The sequence below is a fragment of the Balaenoptera physalus genome (assembly GCF_965194825.1).
Source record: "Balaenoptera physalus genome assembly, chromosome: 13".
Classification (NCBI taxonomy): domain Eukaryota; kingdom Metazoa; phylum Chordata; class Mammalia; order Artiodactyla; family Balaenopteridae; genus Balaenoptera; species Balaenoptera physalus.
The window spans coordinates 25,771,318-25,798,906 of NC_138892.1; the positions used below are offsets into that span (position 1 = coordinate 25,771,318).

The 27,589-nt window shown below is 37.2% G+C and overlaps 1 protein-coding gene across 4 annotated transcripts; it reads left to right on the forward strand.

Moving 5' to 3' along the window:
- Positions 1 to 312: 312 nt before the first annotated feature.
- On the forward strand, positions 313 to 27,492 carry USP44 (ubiquitin specific peptidase 44). Of its 4 annotated transcripts, none has more exons than XM_082418803.1 (6): positions 313 to 417; positions 11,431 to 12,922; positions 15,918 to 16,113; positions 18,550 to 18,658; positions 23,026 to 23,231; positions 24,080 to 27,492. In XM_082418803.1, the coding sequence occupies exons 2-6, from the start codon at positions 11,501 to 11,503 to the stop codon at positions 24,277 to 24,279; spliced, it is 2,133 nt and encodes a 710-aa protein (XP_082274929.1). In that variant the 5' UTR covers positions 313 to 417; positions 11,431 to 11,500; the 3' UTR covers positions 24,280 to 27,492. The 4 variants fall into 4 exon arrangements, with proteins under 4 accessions (XP_082274929.1, XP_082274931.1, XP_082274930.1 ...); XM_082418805.1 differs by lacking the exon at positions 313 to 417 and adding an exon at positions 530 to 679; XM_082418804.1 differs by lacking the exon at positions 313 to 417 and adding an exon at positions 852 to 1,322.
- Positions 27,493 to 27,589: the final 97 nt, after the last annotated feature.

The following is a 27,589-nucleotide window of genomic DNA, read 5'->3' on the forward strand; positions in this document are numbered from 1 at the left end:
CGCTGACTGGGAGGAAACACTGGATGCCCCGTCCCAGGCCCCGACAGCTACGACAGGTGCGAAGCCCGCCCCGGAGGAGCTTCTACTGCCCGCGCAGAGCCACAGGCGGCGCCGGGGGACGTCCATCCCCTGACACCCAGTCGGAGCCCGGGCGCGGGTTTCCCCCTCAGAACGGCAACCCACGGGTCCGCAGTCGCCACGCAGCGCGGCCCGCCCCCTTGGGCCCTCCGAAGGCTTGGGAGGGGAGGGCGGTGGGGGAGGGAGGCGGGGTCGGCCGCGGCGTCACCGCTGACGTAGCCGCCCGACCGGGCCGCCGCCGCTGCTGCTGCTGCTGCTGCTGCTGTCGCCGCGGCACCGGGGAGCGGGGAAGGGGGGCGCGGGAGACGAGCGCTAAGATGGCCGCTCCGGCTCGGGCTGGTGAGTGTGCGTGAGAGGCGCGCGCGACTGCGGCGGTTGGCTGAGCGAGGCTCCCTGCTGGAGCAGAGATCCGACGGGAGCCCCCAGGGCCGGGAGGCACTTAGCGGCGTTTTCCCGCCGCGCAGGGCGCAGGGGTCCTGAGGGAGGGAGAGGGGGCTGCCGACGGACTGAGGGGAGCGAGCCTAGGGGCGCGTGGAGGAGGAGGCGGCGGCAGCGGCGGCGGGTCTGGCGAATTTAGAATTGGCGCCTCTGGGAAGTTAAGGTGGGTCGAGCGATGCCCTGGCCGGTGCCGGCACCTCATGAGTCCCCGGAGATGCTGCCAGGAGCGGCGTCCCCTGTGGCCAGGGTCACCGCGTTGCCACCCTGCGCTCGGCTGGGGGCGGGGGACGAGTTGGGAGAAGGGGCAAGATTGGGGGACTTGAGGGGATGCAGAGGGGGAGTTGTGCCCCGACCCGCGTGCCGGAGCGTGGAGGAGATGTAATCGCGAATCTGATCGCGTATCTGATGCGGGCTGGGGCGCTCTGTGGAGCTGGCACTGTCGAGATAAAACCGCATCATCCTCCTGGCTCTGAGTGCCGCCAAGTGATGCCCGAAGCGCCCCTGGGATGCTTTGGAAGGGCGGTTCTAGTCCTCCATTTAGAAGGAATGTCTTGCCTTCCCTCCATTGATCGGGTCGCGGCACTGCCAGCACCTGCTGCCACTTAGAGACACTTGGGATTTTTGAATACCAGCTTTCTAAACCATTCCCGCTGGCCTTCGGGGAAGGAATGCTAATAGGCTAAACTTATTTGGGGGGCATAAAGAAATGTGTCAGCATAGGGAGAAGAAAATGACTGCTCAAGTTTACGAAATAGTAGGACTCGCCCTCTCTCCCACCCCCGCAATAAAAAAGAAAGTGAAACATGGTAATTGTTTCAACTTCAAGTTTGAGCTGTTGTAAATTCTACTGGTAACCGGATAATTTCTTGCAGTTTTAATTTTGGAAGTTAAAAAATAAGCAAGTCTTGAGAGAGCCGCTTTATCCTCAAACCCCTGCTCCCCATTTTTAAGCCTTAATTGTCAGATCCTGCGAGTAACGGGGTTGTGAAATTAGCATAGAAATACGACTTTCAGGCCCTGCACTTGAATTCCTTATTATCTGTTAAGTAGCTGCCTGTGGGGTAAAAGTAGGGGGGTGGTAATGTTGGCCCTGGAATTCCATTTTGAGTTGTCTTTAAAACCAGCTTTAGGTGTAAACAAGGAAAAAGAACTGGCTGTTCACTGTGATCAAATTCGGAAAGCCAAGCATAAGTTAAGCACATGTTTATAGAATATTTCATAATCACAGTGAGATTCAGTACTCAGTTGTCTTAAAAGAGATGAACACTTTGTATTCTTGGAACCCTAATCTTTTTATCCTTAATTTAGCGTCTCAGGCCATTTGAAAGAGATTTAATACATTTTGTCTCATTTAGCCTCTCTCCCCGGCACTGCCATTTCTCTAGCTTTTTGTGTCCTAGCCATTAATTTTGCAATGAGTAGCAGATTTTTCAATCCAGTATTTGTCATTGTAGACTATTCATATTGAAATTTAGACACATTCTGATATTGAACAGAGTTCAATACATACATTGTAGAAAGTTGCAGCGTTTTGACTGGTTTGATTGTGCATAAGTCTTATTTTTCGTTGAAAATATTAATGTCCCACATTTTTTTTATTTTTTATTTTTTAATGCTATTCTTGTCTGCTTACATTCTTTTTATTTATGTATGTATGTATATATGTATGGCTGTGTTGGGTCTTCATTTCTGTGCGAGGGCTTTCTCTAGTTGTGGCAAGCGGGGGCCACTCTTCATCACGGTGCGCGGGCCTCTCACTATCGCGGCCTCTCTTGTTGCGGAGCACAGGCTCCAGACGCGCAGGCTCAGTAATTGTGGCTCACGGGTCCAGTTGCTCCGCGGCATGTGGGATCTTCCCAGACCAGGGCTCGAACCCGCGTCCCCTGCATTGGCAGGCAGATTCTCAACCACTGCGCCACCAGGGAAGCCCCCACATTTTTTTTTAAGCTTAAAAAATTTAAGTGATTGGTGAATCCGCATTTAGTGTAATTTACAATGATAAACTTTTTGGAATATTTAAAATGGGAAATCCGTTGAAGATTTGGGTTAAATGTTTGAAGTATATTGTTTCTACCCAATTCTCTTTACCCCCCTTTTTCACATAGTTTTTTTCTTGCACTCCAAAAAGAAAGAAATAAGGTATCATATATACCTCTACCGAACTTTTCCTCTACACACTTGAATCTTACTGAGTGTTATAGCATTGGTGGTACATAAGAGGATTTTCTGCTTGTTGGATTGTTTGAGGGCAGAGTCTGATTGTATTTTATTTGTAACCCTAGCACCTGACTTACTGCTTAACATGGAGGGAAAACCTCTGTAAATGTTCGCTCAATTGGGTTTTTGGATCGTACAGAAGTACAGGGAAAGGCAACATTTTGGCATCTTGGTAGCAGAAAAAAACGTGCTTTGAAGTTTTTCTCCTTCCTGGCAATGTTAGCCAGAAGGAACATTGCCAGATTCTAATGGAGTTGTCTGGTTGAGGGAGATTAGAGAGAGGCTGAGAGCATGGGCTTAGGAGTCTAATCAAGATAGGGAATGTATGCCCAATCATTTCCTGAATTCAGTAATGGGGACAATTTTGCCATTAGGCACAGCCCAAACAGGTGACAAGTAACTAAAATATAAAAGGATTCTACCAATACTGGCTTCTGACAAAGCTTACTATAAGAAGTACAATTGATTTTTCATAGCACTTTCAGACATCATAAAAACTTTATTATAAGAAATTCATTTTTAATGGAGTTTTACATGCCATAGAAAACTAATTTATAGTCCAAGAAGATACTTGTTAGGCCAAGTCATATATGTACTAGAATAATAGTCTGGCCATCTTACACAAAGTATTTGAGCTCAATTTACTAGACCCATGGTAGAATGCTCAATCTTTTTATGAATGTTTCCCCTATTGTTATGAAGTTAGCTGCAATAGGTTGATGTAATGATAAATATTCTGGAACAAAATTGCCTGTGAATGAAATACTTGAAAGTTGTGGTGGGTGAGGAAGTCAAATAATCTGGCAGCAGAACTTGCTTTTCAGGAGCTTTTTCTTAGATGGTCAACTAGATACAATCTCTGTGCCTCAGGAGAGGCATGCTAGAGACCTGAAGAAGGCCCAGGGAAAGAGTATCCTTTATTGTTTAATGAGTTTCAAGCAAGATCTGGGTAATTATAGATTCTAGATCTCTAGAGGAAGAAAGAATAACCAGAGCCTTTCTAAGGATAAAGGAAAGGAAATACATCATGATTGACAAGGAGAGGTGCCAAAACACATAATGGGCATAATAGCATACCTAAGACGGAGCAGAGAGAGTTTGAGAGCCCATTGTGTTTATTCATTCAATAATTTATTCATTCAAAAATATTGAATCCCTTTATATGTACCAGGCACTATGCTTGACCCTTGACATTTTATAAACATCTCTTAAGAGAACAGGGTACTATGGTGGTTCCGTGAAATAAATGGAAAATTGAAAACTACTTATAAGGAGTGGGTAAGGTTTGCCCTAATTACTGTGGATAGTTATTTTCATTCTTATCCAAATGCATGTAAAGATTGTGGTGGTTAGTAATTCCTAAGGCCTACTTCCTATTGAAATTGCCATTTCCTCCTATCTTTTATCATGGAAAATAACAAATCTTCCTACTTTTAATAGCTTCTAGAGGATCTGTTAGGTTATTTGGTACTGTTAAAAGAAAAATAAGTTTTGTTACAAAAATTATCTTTGTTAAATAAAGATTCAACATATGCCATCCCTCTTGGGAAGTCTCGAGAGAATTTTCTTTAATGAGATAAAGATGGTTACTGTGACAATTTTATTTAAATATTCTACTTTATACCCAGTGGTACATGTTTTTTTCTTCAATAAGAATATAATTTATATAAGTATTTATATAAAATGCGCATACCCATTTCCTATGAAACAATAGCTCATATCCCAGTTATGAAATGTTTAAAAAATTAAACTTATTCACCATGTGGTCATTGGTATATAAAAACATTTTAACAAAAGATGTGTGGGAAATGGCTGGTCATAGATAAGGGTAGAAAAGTACATATTGTGCCACAATTTGAAAACTCTTACATACCATGTTAAGGAGTTTGGATTTATCATGTGGTCTTACAAGAGTTTTAAACAATCCTTTGATAGTTGTAAAAACTGTGCCTATAAGACACACTAGGCATTATCTGAAATGTAAATCTTATATGATGATTATTTGACTAAGTATGAACTATGAAAGAGGGAAGTTTCTTAATAGAGCATGATGATGTTATATTAGTGACTATTCAGATTTTAAAGTACTCTTTCTAGAAATGTATATTAACTATTTCCCTCATTTTATGTCACTTTTTAAAATAGTAATTTAGTTTGGCTATTTTTGTGTGTTTGTTTTTCATGGTAACTTCTAGACTTCCATAAAACATTTTTAATGAGAAAAATCTGAAAACTATGCTACTAATTGCACTGATTAGAAAATCTAAATTACTTTCATATAACTGATCTTTGGTACCTAACCTCTTGTAGTTTCTATGCTTCCTTTCTAAGTGTCTTCTAAAGAAACTGAGGTGGAAAGTGAGTGGTCAACTGAGAAAGATCATTATGTTAAAGATAACTAAAAATTTATAGTGGAATGTTCATTTTTGAAGTAAAAAATTAGTTACCCTTCTAATTTTTCAGTGATTCTTATAGCTTTTAGTAATACTTATATTTGGACCACAAATATTTATTTAAAGGGTCACTACATGTCATACCAAAATTTAAAATACCCCAGTTAGGGTTGGGGAAGTATTTCTCAGTTTGCTTTTGTGTAAGATCTATTTTGGGCATCTGGAAGCATGTAGGATGGGACAAGACACATGGTAGGCTTTGGTTAATAACAGAGGAAGTAGGATAATGACATCACAAACTATCAGGAAACTGCCTTAGCTGGGCAAAACGGTCACTTGGTTAAGAGGAGGAGGCAGTTTTGGTCACTGGTGATCGATGACTTTCTATTCTTAACCACTGATTTAAAAGCCACAAAGAAAACTGAAGTGGGCCTGCAGTTAATACTAGTTGACTGACTGTGCCAAGAATTTGGTAGCCTGAAACAGTATGGCTATAGAACCTAGAGGATCTTCATAAAGCCCTTACCTTTTCTTATTAAGGAGATAAAAGGTGTTTGAGAAGTAGTCCCTCCCTTACCACAGGGAACCTACCCAGCAGAGAGTTGGCAGAGTAAGGATGTGCACACAGATAAACCCAAGGATTCACATTTGGCACAACTCAAGGCTTTTAGAAAGTTAGGAGAGAAGAAGATTTTCTTAACTAGAAATACTTTATGAAGGAGTTGGGCCTTGGAGGATAGATAAAATTTTTTAAAGGTGGAAGTGAGGGAATGAGGAAGATGAGTTCAGGAAATGAACTGGAGATTACTCCTTTTGGCTGGAGTGCTCATGACAGAGGGGTAATAAGATGAGGCGAAGAAGATAGGCTGGAATCTGGAGAATTTTGAAAGCACGACTGGCAAATGTAAAGTATTTTTTTATTGCAGTATTTGAAAAACTGCCGTTTAGTGATTTGTGACCAGCATTTTCTTTTTAAATGAAATAGAATAGGAAATATCAGAATACATTATTTTTATAAGGATTGTTTGTGAAACTTTTGCTCCAGGTATGTGTGTTACATGTGTACACACATTTACTGGAACCTGATGTAAAGTTTCTAAGGAGTCTTAGTCGAAGTTAGAAATCCACTGCTTTACTTGACTATGAGGAACAGAGGATTTTAAGTACAAGAGTTAAAGGCTCAAAGCAAACTTGAAGATTAATTTGGCAGGATAGTACTATGAAGGAAAGCGAGAGTCCGGATGATGGGAGACCAGTTTGGAGGTTACTGCTGTGCTTCAGAGTGATTTGTCCATAATGAGAATGATAGTTCTGGAAATGGAAAGAAATGAAGACTTGGGGAATGATAACCTTACTATATATGACAAATTGAATGTTCGCATGGAAAAGGTGGGAGGGAGGAATCAAAAAAAAAAAAGTTTAAGATTTCTAGCCTGGGTACTTGAATGATAATACAGTATCTTTAATAAGGGAATATTGGAAAAGCTAATTTTGTGAAGGCAAGATGTATAGGTAAGCTGAGTTGAAGTGTGCCTGGCACTGGTTCAGAAGGGCTAGGTCTGAAGATAAAGACTTGGTAGATGGCTATCTAGATCTGACCATTGAACCTCTGCTGGTAGAGAGGATTCATTACAAGAGGTTTGAAGAGCCATTAAAATAGATTCCACAGAGTCCTCACTGTGTGGTAAGTATAAGCAGTTTTGTGCTGTCGAACCGTAACAAGTTATATATTTTACCTGTAATCTTATTTGATGTTTGTGTGTGATATAAACCTTTGAATATAAATACCATATCTAATAAGAGCTTACGTTTTATTTCTCTTCTAGTCATTTTAGCTTTCTATTTTATAATTGCTTTAATGGTATGCTAACTGTAAAATAATTAGGTTTCAACAAGTCAAATACAATTACTTTGTAAACTTTAGAGATTTGCTGAAGGAAATTGTAAAAATAAAGGTGCTTGTTCATTTATATGGCATGAAAAGTTTGAATAGCTTGAATGGTTTTCTTTGAACAAATTAAAATTTTTATTGTCTTTAAGCAGTGAAGAATGACAAAGCGAAGCTTTCAGAATATTTATAAATCCATTTGTCTTTAAAATAGGTAGCATATCTGGTTTAAAAAAAAGCCATTTCATAGCTATTAATTGGAATTTAAAGTGTGAAACTTTTTAAAAATATGAGAAAATGATATAGGTAATTTTAATCTTTATATATAGATTTCATTCAAAACATCTTGACTATTTGTATATTGCTATTATATATAGATACAGGTAATATTTTACCAGAATCTACATGGGGGATGCCAAAATGTTTTGTTAACTCTCTATAAAATGAATATACTGCCCCAAATCACTTACCCTATCTGCTGGAGGCAAACAGAGCTAATACATAGCTTCTCAGCAGTGGATGAGCAAATGAAAAGAAGTGCTCTGAACCCAGTAGAGGAAAATAGGAAGTGTCAAGAAATACTCCCATCCCCCTTTCTTCTCTTCCAAGCTTGTAGATCTTTGTGTGACGAGGCCCCTTTGGGGTACTCTAGTAACTGTCTCTGAGCTGTGGCTCCGGGCAGCAGAGCAAACTGGAGATCTCTGGTGGCAGCAGCCTGGCTCTCTAGCTCCTGCTTTCTTCCCTGCCCTTTGCTTGGTCGTCCACCCCCTACTGGTTTCCTTCATAAATAGACTGAGCAAGTGGGCCCCCTACTCTAAAATATTAATCTCATGATCTGTCATTCCACCATTCTGGTTCCACTTCTTTGGATTTTTTAGAAGATTTTATCTGAAAGATCCCCTTTTAAAATGCAAATACCCCTGGGAGAGGTCTGACCTTAGTCCTCAGCTAACATCTTAATTATCAGTTAGTACCTAAGTTTGCCTTAGTACACATTTGCCTGAGAAGAACCCCTGGCTAAAAGTGATAAAACTAGAGGGAAGCTAGCATTTATAATATTAATAGTAGTAGTAGTAATACTATTGTTGTTGTTGTTGTTATTATTATTATTATTATTATTGGCAGGTAAGATGTACTAAGGGCCGTATTATTAAGTGCCAGGAATTGTTGTAAGTGCTTTACAAATATAAATTTCCCTAATTCCCTCATCAACCCTATTGATGTTATTACTACTGTTATTTTACAGATAAGAAAACTGAGTATGTGGAACATAAATAATTGTCTATGTCACGTAATAAATGCAGCCGAGTGTTAGACTCAGGCATTTGGATTCCTTAGGGCGGTTTTGCTGTGAGACCTCTTCCCTGCTATATTGCCTCTCAGAGAGATGGCATCTGATCAACATTTCACCCTTTTCACAATTTTGCATCAAATGGAATTATGCTATTTGATTATAGGCCACTTCCTGTTGAAGGTCAGGGGCCTTGCCATCATCTAAATAGATTTTTTAGTAACAACTGTAACGAAATAGGAAAATTCCTTGTAACTAAGGGAATGTATTTGCAGGATATAGAGGAGAAGGAAGTAAAGAGGCTAGTCTATAATCTAGCACTATCTTTCCTATTTAAAACTTATTTTGGGGAATTTAAAAATATGGATTAATAAAATAATTTGTAGTCCTAGTACCCTGAGATAACCCAAAAATGAATGAATGAATATATATGTGTATATATACATATACACATACGTGTGTGTGTGTATGTATATATATTCTTTCTAGGTTTTTTTTCTTTTGAGCCTTATTTTCTGAATGTTCTGCAAGGTGTCAACTCATACCACCTCTTTAAAATTTTAGAATGAAATAATTTCCCTTGAGTATAAATAAACAGCATTTCCCACTTCATCTCTACGAGAGGTTGAACTAATAATTATTGTCTATGACTTGCCAGAAACAAATGTTTAACTAAATTATCTCTGTGTTCTTTATATGATCCTTTCTAAGTAAAAGTAGATAGAAGAGAACCCTAGATTCTTCACTTAATCTCCATATTGAGTCAGTTCTTTCAACCAGTGTTTGGTCAGCACTAATCTACCTCTGCTCCTGTCTTTGCTTCAGCACTGCTACAGCTTTAATTTCCTTGTAATATCTGGAGCAGTAGAGTCTCCTTTAATTACTCATCCCTCCTCTAGATCTGCCGTTCAGATCCCTCTGTAACCTACATATCTGATTGTGTCATTCTCCTTTATAGAATTCTTCAGTGGCTTCTTATTGCTCGTGTGCCCTGGAAGCAGGTTTTGAGGATGACTGGGGCAGGGAATTCTCCAGGTCCCAAGTAGCAGTTTAAAAGGGGAGTTTGAGATGTATGCTTGTTCCACATCCCTTGACTCTGCTGACTCCACATAATGAGGGCCAGGCAGGGGCCCTCTAACGTGTCAGGTCTGGGCCCTCATTGTCTGGGTCTAAAGGCAGAGTGTGCTGCTGCTGTGTGGACAGTAAACTTTCGGTGGCAGCAAGGATCAAAGCTGGGAGACCATTTAGGAGCCTAATTGCGGTAATCCACTTGATTGTGGCTTGGTCCAGGGTGGTGGCAGTAGAGATAATAAGTAATCAGATTCTAGATATATTTTGAAGGTAGAGCCAAACATTCTCCCTAACGGATTGATGTGGGGAGAGAGAAAGAGAGGAGACAAGTATAATTCCAAGATTATTAACCTCAGTACCTGGAAGGATTTAGGGTAATGGAGCATATTAATCACTGATGTCTTACTTTTGCCATTAGCAGCTATTGTTGAATGCTAGTTCTAATAAAATACTATATTTGACCAGATTTTGAACCTCAGGAAATTTTGAGGGAAGAGAAGTGAAATGTGTGCAGTTGTGAGGGCTGGGGCTGGCAGTCTTAAATCTTTATTCAGCAAACCCGGTATCTAAAAGTTAAGACATTGGTGGTGGGCAGGAGTATCTCTGATTGCTAGGAGATTTTACAAAAACGAGGTGGGAAGAAACCAAAAATCAACTTTACCTTTGCAGTTTTCTTAGGGCTTTGGAGGCAGCATCTGCAAGTAACATTGAAATTCATATTGTCTTGCTGTCCTAAAAAATTTAAAGCATTGATCATGCTACACACAATGTTCTGAGTGTTCTGTATCTAGGTCCCCACCTGCAACCTAAAATTTGGGTTCAATTTATGTTAAATCAATGAATAAAATGTTTTGTGATTCCCTACTTTTTAACTAGATTTCGTTTCACTCTTTTTAGGTTCAGGTAGCAGGTGTGTTTCTTTAACTGATAAGGGAACAAGTTTCTGGGTCAGAATCACATTTGTTTTATTATGTTAAGTTTCTTTGGTGTGTGGGTTTGTTTTTTGGAATAAGCTTCTAATTTCAGATAATGCTTAGCCTGCCAGAATGTAGAAGTTTATTATATTGCCACTCACTTCATATTTTTCCTCTTTTTTCTTAATTTGCTTATACATCCTTGCACATTCCTGAGAGTCTATTCAAATACAAAGACAGAATGAGAGAATGCTTTTCTCTTTCCTTAAGGCAAACTGTCAAGTCTATCAAATCAGACTCTATCATTACAGAGCCATGAATTAAAGGTCATTATTGGTTTACTACTGGAAAGCCAAATTTTAAATCATAGTTAATTAGAATATTTAGTATTATTATTTAGTATTATTTAAATAAATAGAATGTAATATTGATTTGTTCACTATAGCTATGTGTCAGATAAATATTTATTGTTTACTGAGCATTTACTATGTGCCAGATATTTTGTTATCTCAGTCCTTTAACAATTCTGTGAAGGTGGTATGATTTTCCCTGTTTTACAGATGAAGTTTAGAGAAGTTAGAATATTTGCTCAAATCAGACATATAAACAGTATGTGGCAGAGGTAGCATTCAAACCTAAGTTTTTCTACTTCAAAACCCATGCTTTTAACTATGATTATATTTTAGTAACTCCACTTAGGGCTCTCAGAATATAGACACTAATGAGATGTATTTGGGTCTTGCCAGTCCCAATTTTTAAGAAAATGAATATTTTTGTAAACTGCCTTCAGACTATTGGATAAAAGGGGATGTGAAAAGGGATCGCTACCCATTCTTTACCAGTAGACGGTGGCATAAAATTAAAAACAAAGTTTTTAAAAGGAACCATCAGAGAAAGTAAAGTGATGTGTGTGTGCTTTCAGAGCAAGGTGGATGAAAGATTAGTGAAGTTTAGAGTAAATGAAAAGTGAGAACTGCCTATGGTATTATGACAGGCAGCCCAGATATTGGGAGCAGAGAGAGCAATTTTATAAAATTATTCCTGGAAAAATAAAATAATTCCTGGAAAAATACCTTGTGAAAAAGAAAAATATTGGCTTTTTGTTTTTCTTTTATTAAAAATTGACATTGTTCTGCTTAGTTTTCAGATGCTTCAAATATTATGAACAGAGACTTGTTTGGATTATGTGTTTCTCAGCTAGACTAAATAAATGCTAACAATGGATAAGTGCAAACACATTGGGCAGTTGCGGCTTGCTCAAGACCATTCCATCCTCAACCCTCAGAAATGGCATTGTGTGGACTGCAATACAACTGAGTCTATTTGGGCTTGCCTTAGCTGTTCCCATGTGGCCTGTGGAAGATATATTGAAGAACATGCACTCAAGCACTTTCAAGAAAGCAGTCATCCTGTTGCATTGGAGGTGAACGAGATGTATGCTTTTTGTTACCTTTGTGATGATTATGTTCTTAATGATAATGCAATTGGAGACCTGAAGTTACTACGAAGTACATTAAGTGCAATCAAAAGTCAAAATTATCACTGCACCACTCGTAGTGGAAGGGTTTTACGGTCTATGGGTACAAGTGATGATTCTTGTTTTTTACATGATGGCACCCAATCTCTGCTTCAAAATGAAGATCAAATGTATACTGCTCTTTGGCACAGGAGAAGGATACTAATGGGTAAAATCTTTCGAACTTGGTTTGAACAGTTACCCACTGGAAGAAAAAGGCAAGAACAATTTCAGGAAAAAATAGCAAAAAGAGAAGTGAAGAAAAGACGGCAAGAATTAGAGTATCAAGTTAAAGCAGAATTGGAAAGTATGCCTCCAAGAAAGAGTTTACGTTTGCAAGGTCTAGCTGAGTCCACCACAGTAGAAATAGCTCCTGTTCAAGTACCACTGCAAACCTCAGCATCACCAGCAAAAGATAAAGTAGTATCTACCTCAGAAGATGTAAGACTAAAAGAAGCCAGTGACTCCTCTGTTAAACGAAGGCCAATAGTAACTCCTGGTGTAACAGGATTGAGAAATTTGGGAAATACTTGCTATATGAATTCTGTTCTTCAAGTGTTAAGTCATTTACTTATTTTTCGACAATGTTTTTTAAAACTTGATCTGAACCAATGGCTAGCTGTGACAGCTAGTGATAAAACAAGATCATCTTATAAGCATCCTCCAATCACAGATACAGTATATCAAATGAATGAATGCCAAGAAAAAGAAACATGCTCTGTTCGCTCCAGACATCCAAGTTTATCATCAGGACTAAGCGGTGGAGCATCAAAGAGTAGAAAGATGGAACTTATTCAGCCAAGGGAGCCAAGTTCACAATACATTTCTCTCTGTCATGAATTGCATACTTTGTTCCAAGTCATGTGGTCTGGAAAGTGGGCCTTGGTCTCACCATTTGCTATGCTACACTCAGTATGGAGACTAATTCCTGCTTTTCGTGGTTATGCCCAACAAGATGCTCAGGAATTTCTTTGTGAGCTTTTGGATAAAATACAACATGAACTAGAGACAACTGGTACCAGGTTACCAGCTCTTATCCCCACTTCTCAAAGGAAACTTATCAAGCAGGTTCTGAATGTTGTAAATAACATCTTTCATGGACAACTTCTTAGTCAGGTATGGATTTTTTTAAAACCTTATTTTCATCTTGGGGAATTCATAAAGTGAAGCCTAAAAAAATGCATATTCTCTGTATATCTAGTATGTTAGCGCTAGTACTGTTCTCAGGTCAAAATTGGTCACTTTTACAATGTATGAAGAAGTCGCTCACCCTTACAGTTGCTTCCTTCATGAATCATTGGAAGTAGTTTTACATTTATGGTATTAAAGCTTTTTGATGGGGAGAGGGAATCAGGAAACAGAGTTCTTAGGTTAATAATATTGCATTCGTTCTCTGAGGGATTGAGAAGAGTTTAATCCCACAAGGAACAGATTTGAAGATACTTTTGTACTGGGAATGGATTTGGTGTACACTTGAGAAATTTCAGGGACCAAGGAGTAGCCCTGGAGGATTTCCTATAGAACCTAAGGGGGCAGGGTTTGAAAACTTTAACAAGTAGGTAGCGAAATTTTAAGATAAATAAATATGATTTCATCTAGAAAGATCCTAAATGGTTTTCCTTTATTTTAATTATACCCACAAAAATTTCCCTTGTGAAAGTCACAAAACCAGAATCTTCCATCTAATTAGTGATTCTCTAGAATGAGTGGACTTGTTGGTAGACTATTACTAGACATCGGCTCTCTACTTTTCCAGAGCATAGAGCTTTAAAAAAAGTTTATTCAAAATTGAGTTATTTGTAGTGAAGTGGATGGACCTAGAGTCTGTCATACAGAGTGAAGTAAGTCAGTATGCATATGCTGATTCGCTTTGTTGTGCAACAGAAAGTAACATAGCATTGTGAAGTAATTATTCTCAATAAAGATCTATTAAAAAGTTTATTTGCAAGAGGGAGGAGATATGGGGATATATGTATATGTATAGCTGATTCACTTTGTTATAAAGCAGAAACTAACACACCATTGTAAAGCAATTATATTCCAATAAAGATGTTAAAAAAAAAAAAAGTTTGTTTTTTAACTGAGGCAGTTAGGCCCCTATACACATGCCTCTGTTCCTCAGTTCAACTTTCATGGTAATGATACCACCTGTTGTTTTTATAGCATACTTTTCTGGAATGTAGTTTAAATGTTTCAAATGTATTTCTTCTTAGGGAATATCTATGAAGTTTATTTCCCTTCATATTTCAGAAATGTATAGATTCTACACTGTGTCAATTAGCACATAAGAGTTGTGCTTCTTGTGTTGCATGCAATTTTATTTTTCCACCATCTTTCTCTGTCATTTTTAACTTTTTATGCAAAAGTTAAAATACACAATTATAAAGAAAATTATATATACCATATAGAAAATCTATATGGTACAGTAAATCTATGCAGAAGAAAAATCATCCCTTAGTACCATAACTCCACATAACGCACACATAAAACTATTAATATTTTGGTATATTTCCATCTAGGTTTTATTTTTCTTCTGAATATTTATACATATTTTCCCCCCTAATTGTATGGTCATGTTGAATTTACCTGCTTTTTTTCACTTTTTCATTTAATAATGTAAGGATTTTTCATAGTCATCAAAATATTTGATCATTCTTTTCACAACATTTCAGTGTCCATCATATGTATATATCATAATTTATTTAACCATTTCCATATTGTTGACTTGTAAACTGTTTCCAGTTTTTCCATCATTATAATGTCACGATCAATTAATACTGTTTTTCTAATGATTTCCTTAGGACAGAGTCCTAGAAGTAGAATTACTTTGTCAAAATTTAAGACTTTTGATACTTGGCTGCAAATTTCTTTCCAGAAATTTACCATTTTATATTTTGAATAGTACGAGAGTGGTTATGTACTTGTTTTTTCCTTTATGGATGAATTTTGAAATTAATAAAAATTGTTATGCCAGCATTTTGCTTTCTTCCTTTCAATGTGTAATAAACACTTAAGAAACTGGTCATCTCAGGAGATTCAGAGGTTGGAATGCCCCGCCCCACCCCACCCCCAAATTCATGAAACTGTTCTCAAAAGGTCAGACCACGGTCCTAGTGAGTCCCCAAACTAAACACCAGGAGTATTATTTTCTTTGTGTCAATGTGTTAAATCTAAAATCTACATTAAAATTGGCCTCTTTATTTTTTTGTTTGTTCCAGGAATATAGCTTTTATGAAAGAGTTTAGTGATATTTCGTATCATGTGTGGATTTTTAGATCTATAGAGTCTGTCTTCAGTTACGGGCAGTGTTTGTTGGCATTAAATCCTGCTGAATGCTTTACTGAAATTATTATTCTTTCCTTTTCCAGTTACTGTATTTCCTACATAAGTTGTTAGAAAGGCCTCATATTCTGTGTGGTTCCTATATTTTGATGAGGATTTTAATGTAGTGATGTTTGCTTTAAGTGGGAGTATTTATATTATATGTATAATATTTATATTATATGTATATTTATGTTATATATACTATCTTTTGAAATTATCAGTTGGTAGGGCTTCAAAATATATACTAAATATACCATATATAAAAATATACTATATTTTAAAATCTGTATATAAAAATATACTAATAGTATTTTACGTGTATCATGGTTAAAAGGTTATAGGGATTTGGGGAGAGAAAATCAATTAGTGAAAGATGAGGAAGGAAAAAGGGCAAAGAACCTCAAGTCTAATAATCTAAACACATTAAATTAAATGCATATAAATATATATCATATATATTATATATGTATAGACACACATACACACACACATATATATACACACAATGGGTATATAACTGAGTCCACGGTTTGGTTTTCTACTAAATTCAGACTTGACTAATGCCCTTGGAGCTTTTCGAATGCCTAGTAGTTAAAGCCCATCAATGCATAATGGGTTTATGGAAGAAAAATATTATTCCCTGAAAATAATATAAAACAGATTATTCAGAATTCTGGTAGTACATTTTCAGAAGAAGAGCTAATTTACTGGCAGTGACTTCTAGTGAAAGGAATAAATATTTTGACAGAAGGATTGTAATCTGAGAAACTAATATTTTTATTTGCAGGTTACATGTCTTGCATGTGACAACAAATCAAACACCATAGAACCTTTCTGGGACTTGTCACTGGAATTTCCAGAAAGATACCAATGCAGTGGAAAAGATATTGCTTCCCAGCCATGTCTGGTTACTGAAATGTTGGCCAAATTCACAGAAACCGAAGCTTTAGAAGGAAAAATCTACGTATGTGACCAGTGTAATTGTAAGTAGAAGCTGTATATTCTCTTTGCTTTTCTAAGGTTAGCAAAGAGAAACACAAATGAAGGAAGCTGGAATAAATTCCTTTAGTAGCAGGTATAGAAATAAACTGTTAGTTTATCAAAAGAAACTTGGCTGGATAGTTCTACTTTTTAATTGGCATTTGTGAACTATATGTTTGTTTTGCCTTATTGATGACATTAAAATTTTTTTGATCATATAGTAAATTATAGAAAGGATTCATAAAATAAAATTTAAATTTAATATGTGAGGGCAGAATAAAGTAGCAAAGGGGAATAGTAAAAGGTAACCATGTTATTTAGTACTGAATGAAATGTTTGCTTTATGAGTCTTTGCTACATATCAAAACATTGATATATAGATAATATCTGTGTGTGTGTGTGTGTGTATACATACTTATATAATAGGAAATAGGACATATAGCTGGACTGCTGCTATGGACTTTTGCTTCATAAAAACAAAAATTTATTCAAAAATCATCTACTGCCCGTCTCTTCTATATTAGTCATTGTTCTAGTTGCTGTGGATAGAGGTAAGACACTTTCAAGATGCTCACATACCTAATGGAGGAAACAGACAATTAAGATCTACTATGATAAGCTCTCTGATAGAGGCAAGCCTAGGAACCCAGCACTGGGGGATGAAATAGCCATTTCAATTAAAGAAGCATCATCCTCCAGGCAAACGGTATATCAAACCACATCGGATCTTCTGTGTCTTTTTCCAGTTTCTTTATCTCTGTCGAAGTGTACATGGCATTTTAGTGTTTATACTTTATATTTGCAGATATTCTCCTTAAGCTCCATGTCTGAAAAAATGATTCTAGGGCTTTAGATACTAAACTTCTAAGGTTATATAAAAGAAACATTGGCTGTTCCAGCATTAAAAAAATGGCACATCAGTTGATAGTATTCTAGAACAACTTATACTAACATTGTTTTCTGTGTGCTGCCTAATATAAAATCTGTTAATTTATAGGAGCCTAAGATTTATAAGGTTAAAAGAAAATAAACCTTTATCAAATTTGTATAGTGAAGTATTTTTTTTCTTGGACATAAATGTGAATGATCCTAGATGCTTTCATCACCAAATCTGGGAGTAGAAAGATATGAATAAATGCAGAATATGGCTTTATAACATGTTTGTGTGTGTCTCCTGGGTCCACCAAATAAGGGCCTAAAAGAGCTGCTTTAATTTAATACATAATGGCAAATGTTTAAAATTATAATTCAAGGAGTTAACATCGTTTCTCTAGCTACACTTGGACCATATATTTCTGGATGACAATCCAAAGGTAGGTCCTCGACGTTCAGCAGCAGCCCGATACCTGGATCTCAGGGGCATAGACCTGGAGGAAAGGCTTCTGGTAGCAAGAGGAGATGGGTTAGAGGACAGACTCATGGTGGGCTGATTCTACTTCCTACATGAGAAGCAGCTGCTGCTACGGCTGGAGTCACAGTTGTTGTACAAGTTGAAGAATAGCTCCTGGACATCAAGAGCAAATTTTGGTAGCCAATGGCCCAGCCAGGACAAGGTCCATAGGTGGACCTCTAGAGAAGCAGGGGGGTAAACAAAAAGAATCCTCAGTTCCACTTGTTTAAGATTTGGTACTAAAATAGCAAGATACTGAGGGAGACCTCAGATGCTGAGCTAGTAAAGGCTTGCTTTCTTGGGCAGTGCTGGGGTGGATCCCCAGGAAGCAGGGATGGGTGTTCTTGGAAGGAAGGTCCCATGCCCTGGGGATCCTGATTAGCCTCAAGAAATGAACTGACCATGAAACTTTTTAATTAGACTTTGGTAAGAGTATATTAAAGTATGTTTAGGGAGAGTTTTAACTTTTCCTCTTAGTTGGCATAGCCAAATCTATTTAAAAATATTATAGCACAGTATCATTCTGTTGCCTTATTATCAGGATTATATTAAATCATGTACAGTATATATGGGGGATTGGTTCCAGGTGCACCCACTTTTATACCAAAATCTACCGATGCTCAAGTTCCATAGTAGGTCATCTGTATCTGCAGATTTCGCATCAGCAGATTCAACCAACTGCGGATGTAAATTTCGATCCATGGTTGAATCTGTGCATGCGAAACCTGCAGAGGGCCGACTGTACATTTATTGAAAAAAATAATAATCTGCATGTAAGTGGACCCATGTAGTCCAAGCCTTTGTTGTTCAAGAGTCAACTGTGTTTATTTGTTTACATGTCTGTATACCTTGACTAGCTCATAAGTTTTGTGTGTTTACATGATTCTAAGTGTCTTGAGGGCAAGGCCATGCCTTTATCTCTAGCACAGTAAAATGCCTGTAACGCAGTAGATGTTTAATTGATAATACATGTCTGAATTATTTTGAGTTTACTCAGCTTTTCCTTATATCCTTAAATTTGCATCTCATTCTGTCTTTAATATCACAGCAAAGCGTAGAAGGTTTTCCTCAAAACCAGTTGTACTCACAGAAGCCCAGAAACAGCTTATGATTTGCCACCTACCTCAGGTTCTCAGACTACATCTCAAACGATTCAGGTTAGTAGTAGAATAAATTTTAATACTTGGCTAGATGACTTATCTACTTCTGTGGTTTTTTTTTTAAGGGAAAAAAATTCTGTCATTGTCTCTAGCCCTAATCATAGACACCATGTTCAATAACTATCCTTGATTATCTGCCCTTGCAGAATGCATTGCTGATCAGCAGACCCCTCGCATTTCGGTCTGCTAGTATCATTCTCCTTGTAAGTCTCTGCTTATAGTGTTTAATATTCAGCATATTTTAGGTATAAAATTTTTTAAATTTACATCTATACTTGAGAGTATTTAACCCAATTGCTTCATGCTTGGAAAATATTTGAACAATGGTATAGCAGTTCAGTTCCAAGCAGTTAAAAAAAAAGCAAAAAACTTTAGTCTTCAGAAATATATTTAGATAAATTAGTTGGCAAATCTGTTGGTTAATCAAAGCATATGGTATCATACCTTGTAATAACCATGTTTTATTTTATTTTATTTTATTTTATTTATTTATTTTTGGATGCGTTGGGTCTTCGTTGCTGTGCATGGGATTTCTCTAGTTGTGGTGAGCGGGAGCTACTCCTCGTTGCGGTGGGTGGGCTTCTCGCTGTGGTGGCTTCTCTTGCTGCGGAGCACGGGCTCTAGGCGCGCGGGCTTCAGTAGTTGCAGCACACAGGCTCAGTAGTTGTGGCTCGTGGGCTCTAGAGTGCAGGCTCAGTAGTTGTGGCACACGGGCTTAGTTGCTCCGCGGCATGTGGGATCTTCCCGGACCAGGGCTCGAACCCGTGTCCCCTGCACTGGCAGGCGGATTCTTAACCACTGCGCCACCAGGGAAGCCCAATAACCATGTTAACTTGAGAGTTTATTGTTCTCTTAAGAAATGAGAAGTTACTTTATGTGCTATGATTTGAAAACTATTGAGATCATGTTTCTTGTACATATGAGTTGTTGCCGGTTTCTTTCTTTTTTAAATTAAAGGAATACATGTTAAAAAAAAAAATTCAAACATTACAGAAGGTAATGTAAAAGCCCAAACTAAAAGTACCTCTTCCTCTCAGTCCCACTTCCCAGAGATAATCACTGTTAATGGAAATAACTGACTAAAGTTATTTATTTAAGCTGTTAAAAGTACGGTCAGCAGATACCATGTGAGTGCTTTTTAATGCCAGATGTTGTTTCATATTCTTTGGGGAATATAAGGTAGGATTCTTTTCTCAATAAGATTATAATCAGGCATGCACAGAAATAATGGTGAAGTAGAAATATCAAGTATCACAAACTATATACAAAATGATTTATCAGCACCTTGGAGGAGGGAGTTAGGCAAAATCTAAACATTCCCAAAGCCTCTCTAATGGCATAGAGGACTTTGTATAATTTAAATCTCAGTTCATATTTCATCTCTTTAGAGAGGACTTCCCTGACCATCCTATTTAACAGTAGCACCACCCAACCTTCAGTGTCACGTTACCTACCCTATTTTTGCTTCATGGCCAAAACCACTATCTGCAATAGTTTACTTATTTCTCTCCCCATGAACAGAAACTCAGTAATGACAGGGATCTTGTCTTTTTCATTCCTATATTCCAAAGCCTAGAACTGAGTACATAGTAGATGCCCCAAAATATTAAGTGAATGAATGGGGTGTATACAGGAGGAGGAGCACTTTAGCCTGAGAGCAACCTGAACAAAGTATGAAGGAAGGAAAGGGTATATAACAAAAGGTTTAGTGAAAAGTCTGGTGAGACCTGCCACGGTGTGTAAAATCAAGTGGAATGAAAACAGGAAGACTGTTAGGAGGTGACTATTGTTCAGGGCCAGGTAGCAAGGGCCAGGGAGCATGGAGAGGTGAGAACATACAAGATTCCATAAAGACAGAATTGAAAGGACTTAAATTTCTGGTACTTAAATTGGTACTTAGTTGGCTACTATAAATTGTTGAAGGACCTCCTGTTCTCCATAATTGCCTCTTTAATCTGCCATTTAAAGCTCACCTTAATTTAAACCTATTTGACCCCCTTCCATCTTCTGCCCAAAACATTTTTGACGCTTCATGCCATATTTCTGATTCAGAGACCATTTTTATGCCGCCTTTACCACCACATTTATCTCTTTCCTTTCTCTTCATCTATTCAAAAAGTACTATTGTATTTGCCAGTGTATACAATACATAGGGTATATAAGATAAAAGGGAGAATGGGATTGGGGAGGGGAGCCCCAGAGCTTTTAAGAAGCATAAGAAACAACATTTCTAATACCTTAGAAGCTCCAATGTGTGTGCCTCCTAGTCCTATTCCCTCTCCCTCTCAGAAGTAAACCATTATGAATTTTGGGTATAGTGTTATCTTGTTCTTTATCATTTTACTGTATTTTATCAGCAGAAAAAAACCACTGGGTACCCACCTATTGATAGAAATGAATATTTTTTGTTTAATTTTTATTTTATATTGGAGTATAGTTGATTTACAATGTTGTGCTAGTTTTAGGTGTACAGCAAAGTGATTCAGTTATACATATACATATATCTATTGTTTTTCAGATTCTTTTCCCACATAGGTTATTACAGAGTATTGAGTAGAGTTCCCTGTGCTATATAGTAGGTCCTTGTTGATTATCTATTTTATATATAGTGGTGTGTATAGGTTAATTCCAACCTCCTAATTTCTCCCTCCCCCCGTATCTTTCCCCTTTGGTAACAATAAATTTGTTTTCAAAGTCTGTGAGTCTGTTTCTGTTTTGTAAATAAGTTCATTTGTATCATTTTAGATTCCACATGTAAGTGATGTCATATATTTGTCTTTCTCTGACTTCACTTAGTATGATGATCTCTAGGTCCATCCATGTTGCTGCAAATGGCAGAAATGAATATTTTCTAATTAGATAACTTTTAAGTATTTATTTAACATAATTAAATAATTTAAGGTTTGAATTTTATGGTAAAATAAAAGGGAGATAAAGTGAGAATGACAGGAACTTAGGTTAAGCAAGTCCCATTATTTTCCATGCTTGGTCTTCCATCTTTACTAAGATTAAAGGTACACTGGATACAGGATTTTTTTATACATTTAATAGGGAAAGATTGGGATATGACTTCTAGTCCAGCAGATGACATAATTTGCAAGTCTCACCTTTAGTTCCATACCACATTTTACATCATACTAATAAGCATTTTCACATTTTTTTCCTTCATAAAACATGTCTATATGCCCCTCTCCCTTCTCTACCTCCTACTGTCTTAACCTCATGTTTTAATACTTTTTTAAAAAATTTATTTTATTTATTTTTGGCTGCATTGGGTCTTTGTTGCTGCGCACAGGCTTTCTCTAGTTGTGGCGAGAGGGGACTACTCTTCATTGCGGTGCACAGGCTTCTCATTGTGGTGGCTTCTCTTGTTGCGGAGCACGGGCTCTAGGTGCGCGGGCTTCAGTAGTTGTGGCACATGGGCTCAGTAGTTGTGGTTCGCGGGCTCTAGAGCGTAGGCTCAGTAGTTGTGGTGCACGGGCTTAGTTGCTCCGCGGCAGGTGGGATCTGCCCTGACCAGGGCTCAAACCCGTGTCCCCTGCATTGGCAGGCAGATTCTTAACCCCAGCGCCACCAGGGAAGCCCCAATACTTTAATACTATATTTTCATCTGTCTCTCTTTTGTCTCTGCACCATACCACCCCAAGTTGGATTATAATCTCTTGAAAGAACTCACATATATTACATTATTTTCCCCCTGTAGCACCAATTCATACTATGCATAAGATGAAAACATTGCTTTACATGCATAGATCCCGTACTGGGAAGCATGACCAACAGATTGAGAAACTGACAGTACAGGGACATTTTTTGAGTTTTGTCACTAACAGGTGTTATACTGATTTACACACAGGTAAGGGTCACAGTTTTTACTTTTTTAGTATGAAGAGCTCTGAAGTGTTCTGAGGAATTAGAGGTGCCCTGTTTTGTTTTTTCTCCACCCCTGGCCAAGAAAGGTCCAGGTTATGTCTCCCAGGAACAAACTCTAGGTTCTGGGACATCCTCCTCAAAGTATGGACAAGACAGTAAAGAATTAAAAACCCTTTGGTGTCTTGAATTTCTCTTCAAAGGGGGAAAATGCCATAGTGCCATGTTTTTCTGAAAGTTAATTTTCTTCCTATACTGTCATCTAACTACAGAAGCCAAATAATTTATTTTACAACCTGACTGTACCTGTTTGGTAAATAAGCCTACATTCCTCTATTTATAGCCAACTTTAGCATTGAAAGGATTTTCTATTTACACTATTTATTATATATATGATTGTACTCTATGCTGAGGCCTTCTATTATTATGAGTTTGGACCTCGTATGTGGTTATTTTCCCTTGATTTTGTTGATAATTTTACCCTGATTTGTTCGTAGGTGGTCAGGACGTAATAACCGAGAGAAGATTGGTGTTCATGTTGGCTTTGAAGAAATCTTAAACATGGAGCCCTATTGCTGCAGGGAATCCCTGAAATCCCTCAGACCAGAATGTTTTATCTATGATTTATCTGCTGTAGTAATGCACCACGGGAAAGGATTTGGCTCAGGACACTACACTGCCTACTGTTATAATTCCGAAGGAGGTAGAGACGAGAAAAAGTATTTTATCTTGGGTTAGACTTTTGGAAGCCAGAGTTCAGGCTTTCGGGGTTTCTAAACTGACCACTAAGTAATCTTAAGCAAAGCCACTTGACCTCTTGTTTTCTTTCAAGAAGAATGCTTCTGCAGTATTGTTCATAAAAAACAGGGGGATTTGTGCAGAAAATGGGATATTTTATGCAGGATTGCAGTAGTTTTGACTTATAAGGGCTGAAGGGATAAAATAGTAAGGATGGTCTCAATAATTAAAAGTCTGAGAGTGCTAAAGGCACACTTCCAAGAGTAGGTCCTCTGTTTACTGGTTTAATTCAGTTACTTTCGTTAAAGAACAGAGCATCTAACGAACTGGGGGATCACAGATATTTGGAACAAACTTTGAGTTCAAGTTCTAACAAACATATAAAACTCACTTTTACTTACTGCCTCCATGAACCTTAGAAAAAAGAGGTATGGACAAAAGGCCCAAATAACCCATGATGGCAATTAATTTAACACTAACATGAGTTGTACACTATTTGCTCTACAGTATAATTACCAGCAAAGCATTAACTGGTAAGATTATACCGGGAATTAAAGCTAGTGTCAAGTGAACTAATCGGTCAGATTCTGTAACTTCAAATTACTTCTAGGATAAAGGTAGATAATTCCAGTAATACATACTGCCCAAGCTGTATTTCTAATTAAAAGAAATAAATTGGCTAGACAATTATTTTCCCTTTGAAAACAGCTTAACTCTCACTGAAACTGTCTTTAAATCCATGTTTTCATTTATACTAGAAACTTCTAAAGTTCCTTTGTAAATATTAAGATGTATTTCTGTGCTTCACTCTAGGGTTCTGGGTACACTGCAATGATTCCAAGCTAAGCATGTGCACTATGGATGAAGTATGCAAGGCCCAAGCTTATATCTTGTTTTATACCCAGCGAGTTACTGAGAATGGACATTCTAAACTCTTGCCTGCAGAACTCCTGTCTGGTAGCCAGCATCCCAATGAAGAAGCTGATGCCTCTTGTAATGAAATCCTTAGCTGATCCAAAGACAGTGGGGCTTTCTTCTTGTGATTTGTATATATACTTTTTTTAAAAGGGCTGACTTAATTTTAAGCTTCATTGTTTTTATTTTTACTTACTAATCAGTGCACACTATGTTTACACATTTTGTATCTAACTACAACAAATCTCTTTTTTACAGACGAAGTTAGCATAAGTATATGTGTATCAATGTCAGCAGGTAACTAAACTTTTTTCAAGTACTTGGGAGTTTTAAACTTTTAGTGTTTACCTCAGACTGGTGTTACCTCTTTTATATTTTTATGTCTTAATTGGCTCAGATCATGAATTTGTGCAATCTTCTACTGAAGAAGTTCAGGTGGCATCATTTTATACATTTCTTATTTATCTTTTATAGCTATTTTCTATACAAATTCTTATCAGACAGAATATTAGACTTTCTTCACTAATAGTCTTACCAAAAAAAAAAAGGGCATTTCTTTCAGATTTGTATACTGAAGTCACCTTTGCCTCCTAAAGGGAGTTAAACTACTACAAAGTGAAATAACAAGGTATCACCTAAATACTCATCGATCACACTCATTAATATTCCTGAGGCTATGTGTGTTACAGGGCTCAGAACAGACATTATTTTGGTTATTGGAACTTCCTTTTTTCAAAAATTTATTATTAAGTTTTAATAATTGTTCTTTATTTGGCATAGTCAAACTGTATACATATGAAGATGACAGCTTTATAAATAGCATGTTTAAATGACTTCAGTACTATGGACATGAAAACAATGATGGCCGAGACTTATAATAATGATTTGTCTGGCAGCAAATAGGTTTGTCCAGATTCTAATAAAGCAGTCATTAAAAAACTGAATGTAGCAAACAAACAGTATATTATGATGTAATACAAGTACAGTTCAACTTGGATATGAGTTCATTTTATATATTTAACATTAGATCTCTTAAAGCTTTGTACTATATTGTATCTTGAAATTTTTAGTTTAAAGGGATAAAAATAAGTCTTGAGGAGAAAAAATTGCATAGGACACAGAAGATATTGGCATCTGGGCAAAATATTCAGTATCTCATTTTTCTAAATAACTAAAGCCTGGATTAAGTTACTCTTGCTAGGATTATGTGAATACTAAGAGCCTCTTAGATATTCAAACACTGGGCCCTGACTTTTTTAAAATTAAAAATTACACTTGCATTTTATTAAAAATATAGTATGTAATACTCTTTGCTCTTCCCTAACAAGCTTAAAGTCCTACAGCTGCTAATTTAATTTTATTCAGAAATATGAGAATCCACTAACCTCTACAGATGAGCTATGGTAAGATCTTAGCTAAGTGTTTTAACCACTGGAAGATCATTTATCTTTTTTCTCAAGTGGGTTTTGCTTGCAGGTTGAAATCATTTGAGGCAGCTGATCATGAAGTGCAATGAGAATTTATCACTGAACAGACAAATCAATCATTCATGCCAAAACTACAGCTCAAGTATTAAATGGCTAAGGTTTAAAATCATTCATCTATTAAATACCTATGCAAGTTGTTACCTCAATTGTTAACATTATTATACCTCATTAAAAATTTACTGTGGTCAAGATACCTGAGTCTAGCGTTTCTTAATGTCAAGGATTACTTTATACTTAAACTGCTACACGTTTTAGTACCTAATTTTAGTGGAACAGTTAAAAACAACTCTGAAAGCTATGTTGTTTACAATGGTATAGTTGCTTGTTTCAGTACTTACTTCAATGTAAATATATATGAGAAAGTAGTAAGTAAGTGACTTAGCCCTTTACTTTTTAAATCCTTAAAACTAAAACCAACCGGGGGGGGGCTCTGTGTGTCTGAAGTCAAGGAAGGGGGGTACATGGGAACTCTGTACTTTATGCTCAGTTTTGCTACGAACCTAAAACCGATCTAAAAAAATGACGGCTATTAAAATAACAAAACTAAAACCTAGTCAATGAACAGAAACTTACATTTCTTACAGTACATCTCATTGTGGACTTATACATTCTGCTAAGTTGATCTAACAAAAAACAACGTGTTTTGGTTGTAAAATAATTTACTAAAGGCACTATTGTTAAACATCAAGCTAATAATTTGTTACCAATAAGGTACATCATTGTAAACATGACAAAATGGTTTCAAGAGATACATGGCTAGTAGGTGAACAATACAATTTTTAAGTAACAGCTTTCCTATTTACAAGATCATATCCCTTGCCATTCCGGGGCATGCAGTGATGCCAGTGCTCCCAACTTGGGAAGGGAGCTTCAAGCTTATAATTGGTTTGAGATCACTACTGCTAAAGAGGTTTTACAAAGCTACAAATTCTTGATTCAATTCGAAAGTTCTTGGGTTTAGAAAGCAAGATACTTTATACCTCCCACCAAAGCACATCAGAAAGGTATGGACTCAAAACCCCAAAAGAGCTAGCTGGAGGGCCCAAACCCTGTAACATGTCCAGGCGTGAATTGGTGAGATCTGCCACTTGCACATCATCACAGGAAATGGCGAAATTATTCAAAGGTAGCTATTGAACATTAGCACCATAGTAAACATGGCTCATATAGCTAAAAACTATACTGTTTATCCCACAAGATAACATTTATAGCTCTAATGTGAAAGAGCAACTTTTTAATGTATAATAAATGATTTAGTACAGAAGTCAGGTTTCTTAGGAGAAAAATGTTAAACAAAATACAAACTAAACAGCATCCCAGAGGCAATCTTATTGTGCTAAAGCATATACAAATTAAGGCTTTACCCTGCTACATAACAATTTTGAAATTACGTGGGAACATTCCAAACGAATCATTTACACGGAATTCAAGCAATCTGTTCAAGAACTGTGGGGCTCAGTTCAAACAAGTATTAGACAGCTTACATTTAACTTCTGCACTTAGCTGCTATGAGCGTCACTGTAACCTCACTTCCTGAAATACCACCCAAGATGTTATGAATTCAAGCCAGTATAGGGGCAGGGTGTTAGAGAATTTGGTTCACTAATGAAAAAGCCTAAAAATTAACTAGAACAAGATCCAAACATGGGAAGTACTCCTGTTTTTCTTTATTTGTGTGGTTTTAAGTGCCCTTTTCGCTTACTAAACTGAATACATTTCTCAATAAATAACTACCACTGGACAAAGGATCTAAAGGTTGAGATTTTAGTAAATCAAGGTTTTAAGTTGGTACAATGTTCCTACTAAGTTATGTTTTAATTAGATCTTTCCAATGTCAGGAGAAAAATGAAAGACAAGGACTAATATGGTCCTAAAAAGAAAATAAAGGTAAAATATTCCTAAAGCTGTATATTAATTTATG

Bases quoted from the DNA above. Each gene is read 5' to 3' on its own strand.
- USP44 (XM_082418803.1), top strand. From the start codon at position 11,501: ATGCTAACAATGGATAAGTGCAAACACATTGGGCAGTTGCGGCTTGCT. The intron at 16,114-18,549 runs GTAAGTAGAAGC...TTAATATCACAG, and splicing joins CGTATGTGACCAGTGTAATT to CAAAGCGTAGAAGGTTTTCC. The intron at 23,232-24,079 runs GTAGAGACGAGA...GCTTCACTCTAG, and splicing joins CTGTTATAATTCCGAAGGAG to GGTTCTGGGTACACTGCAAT.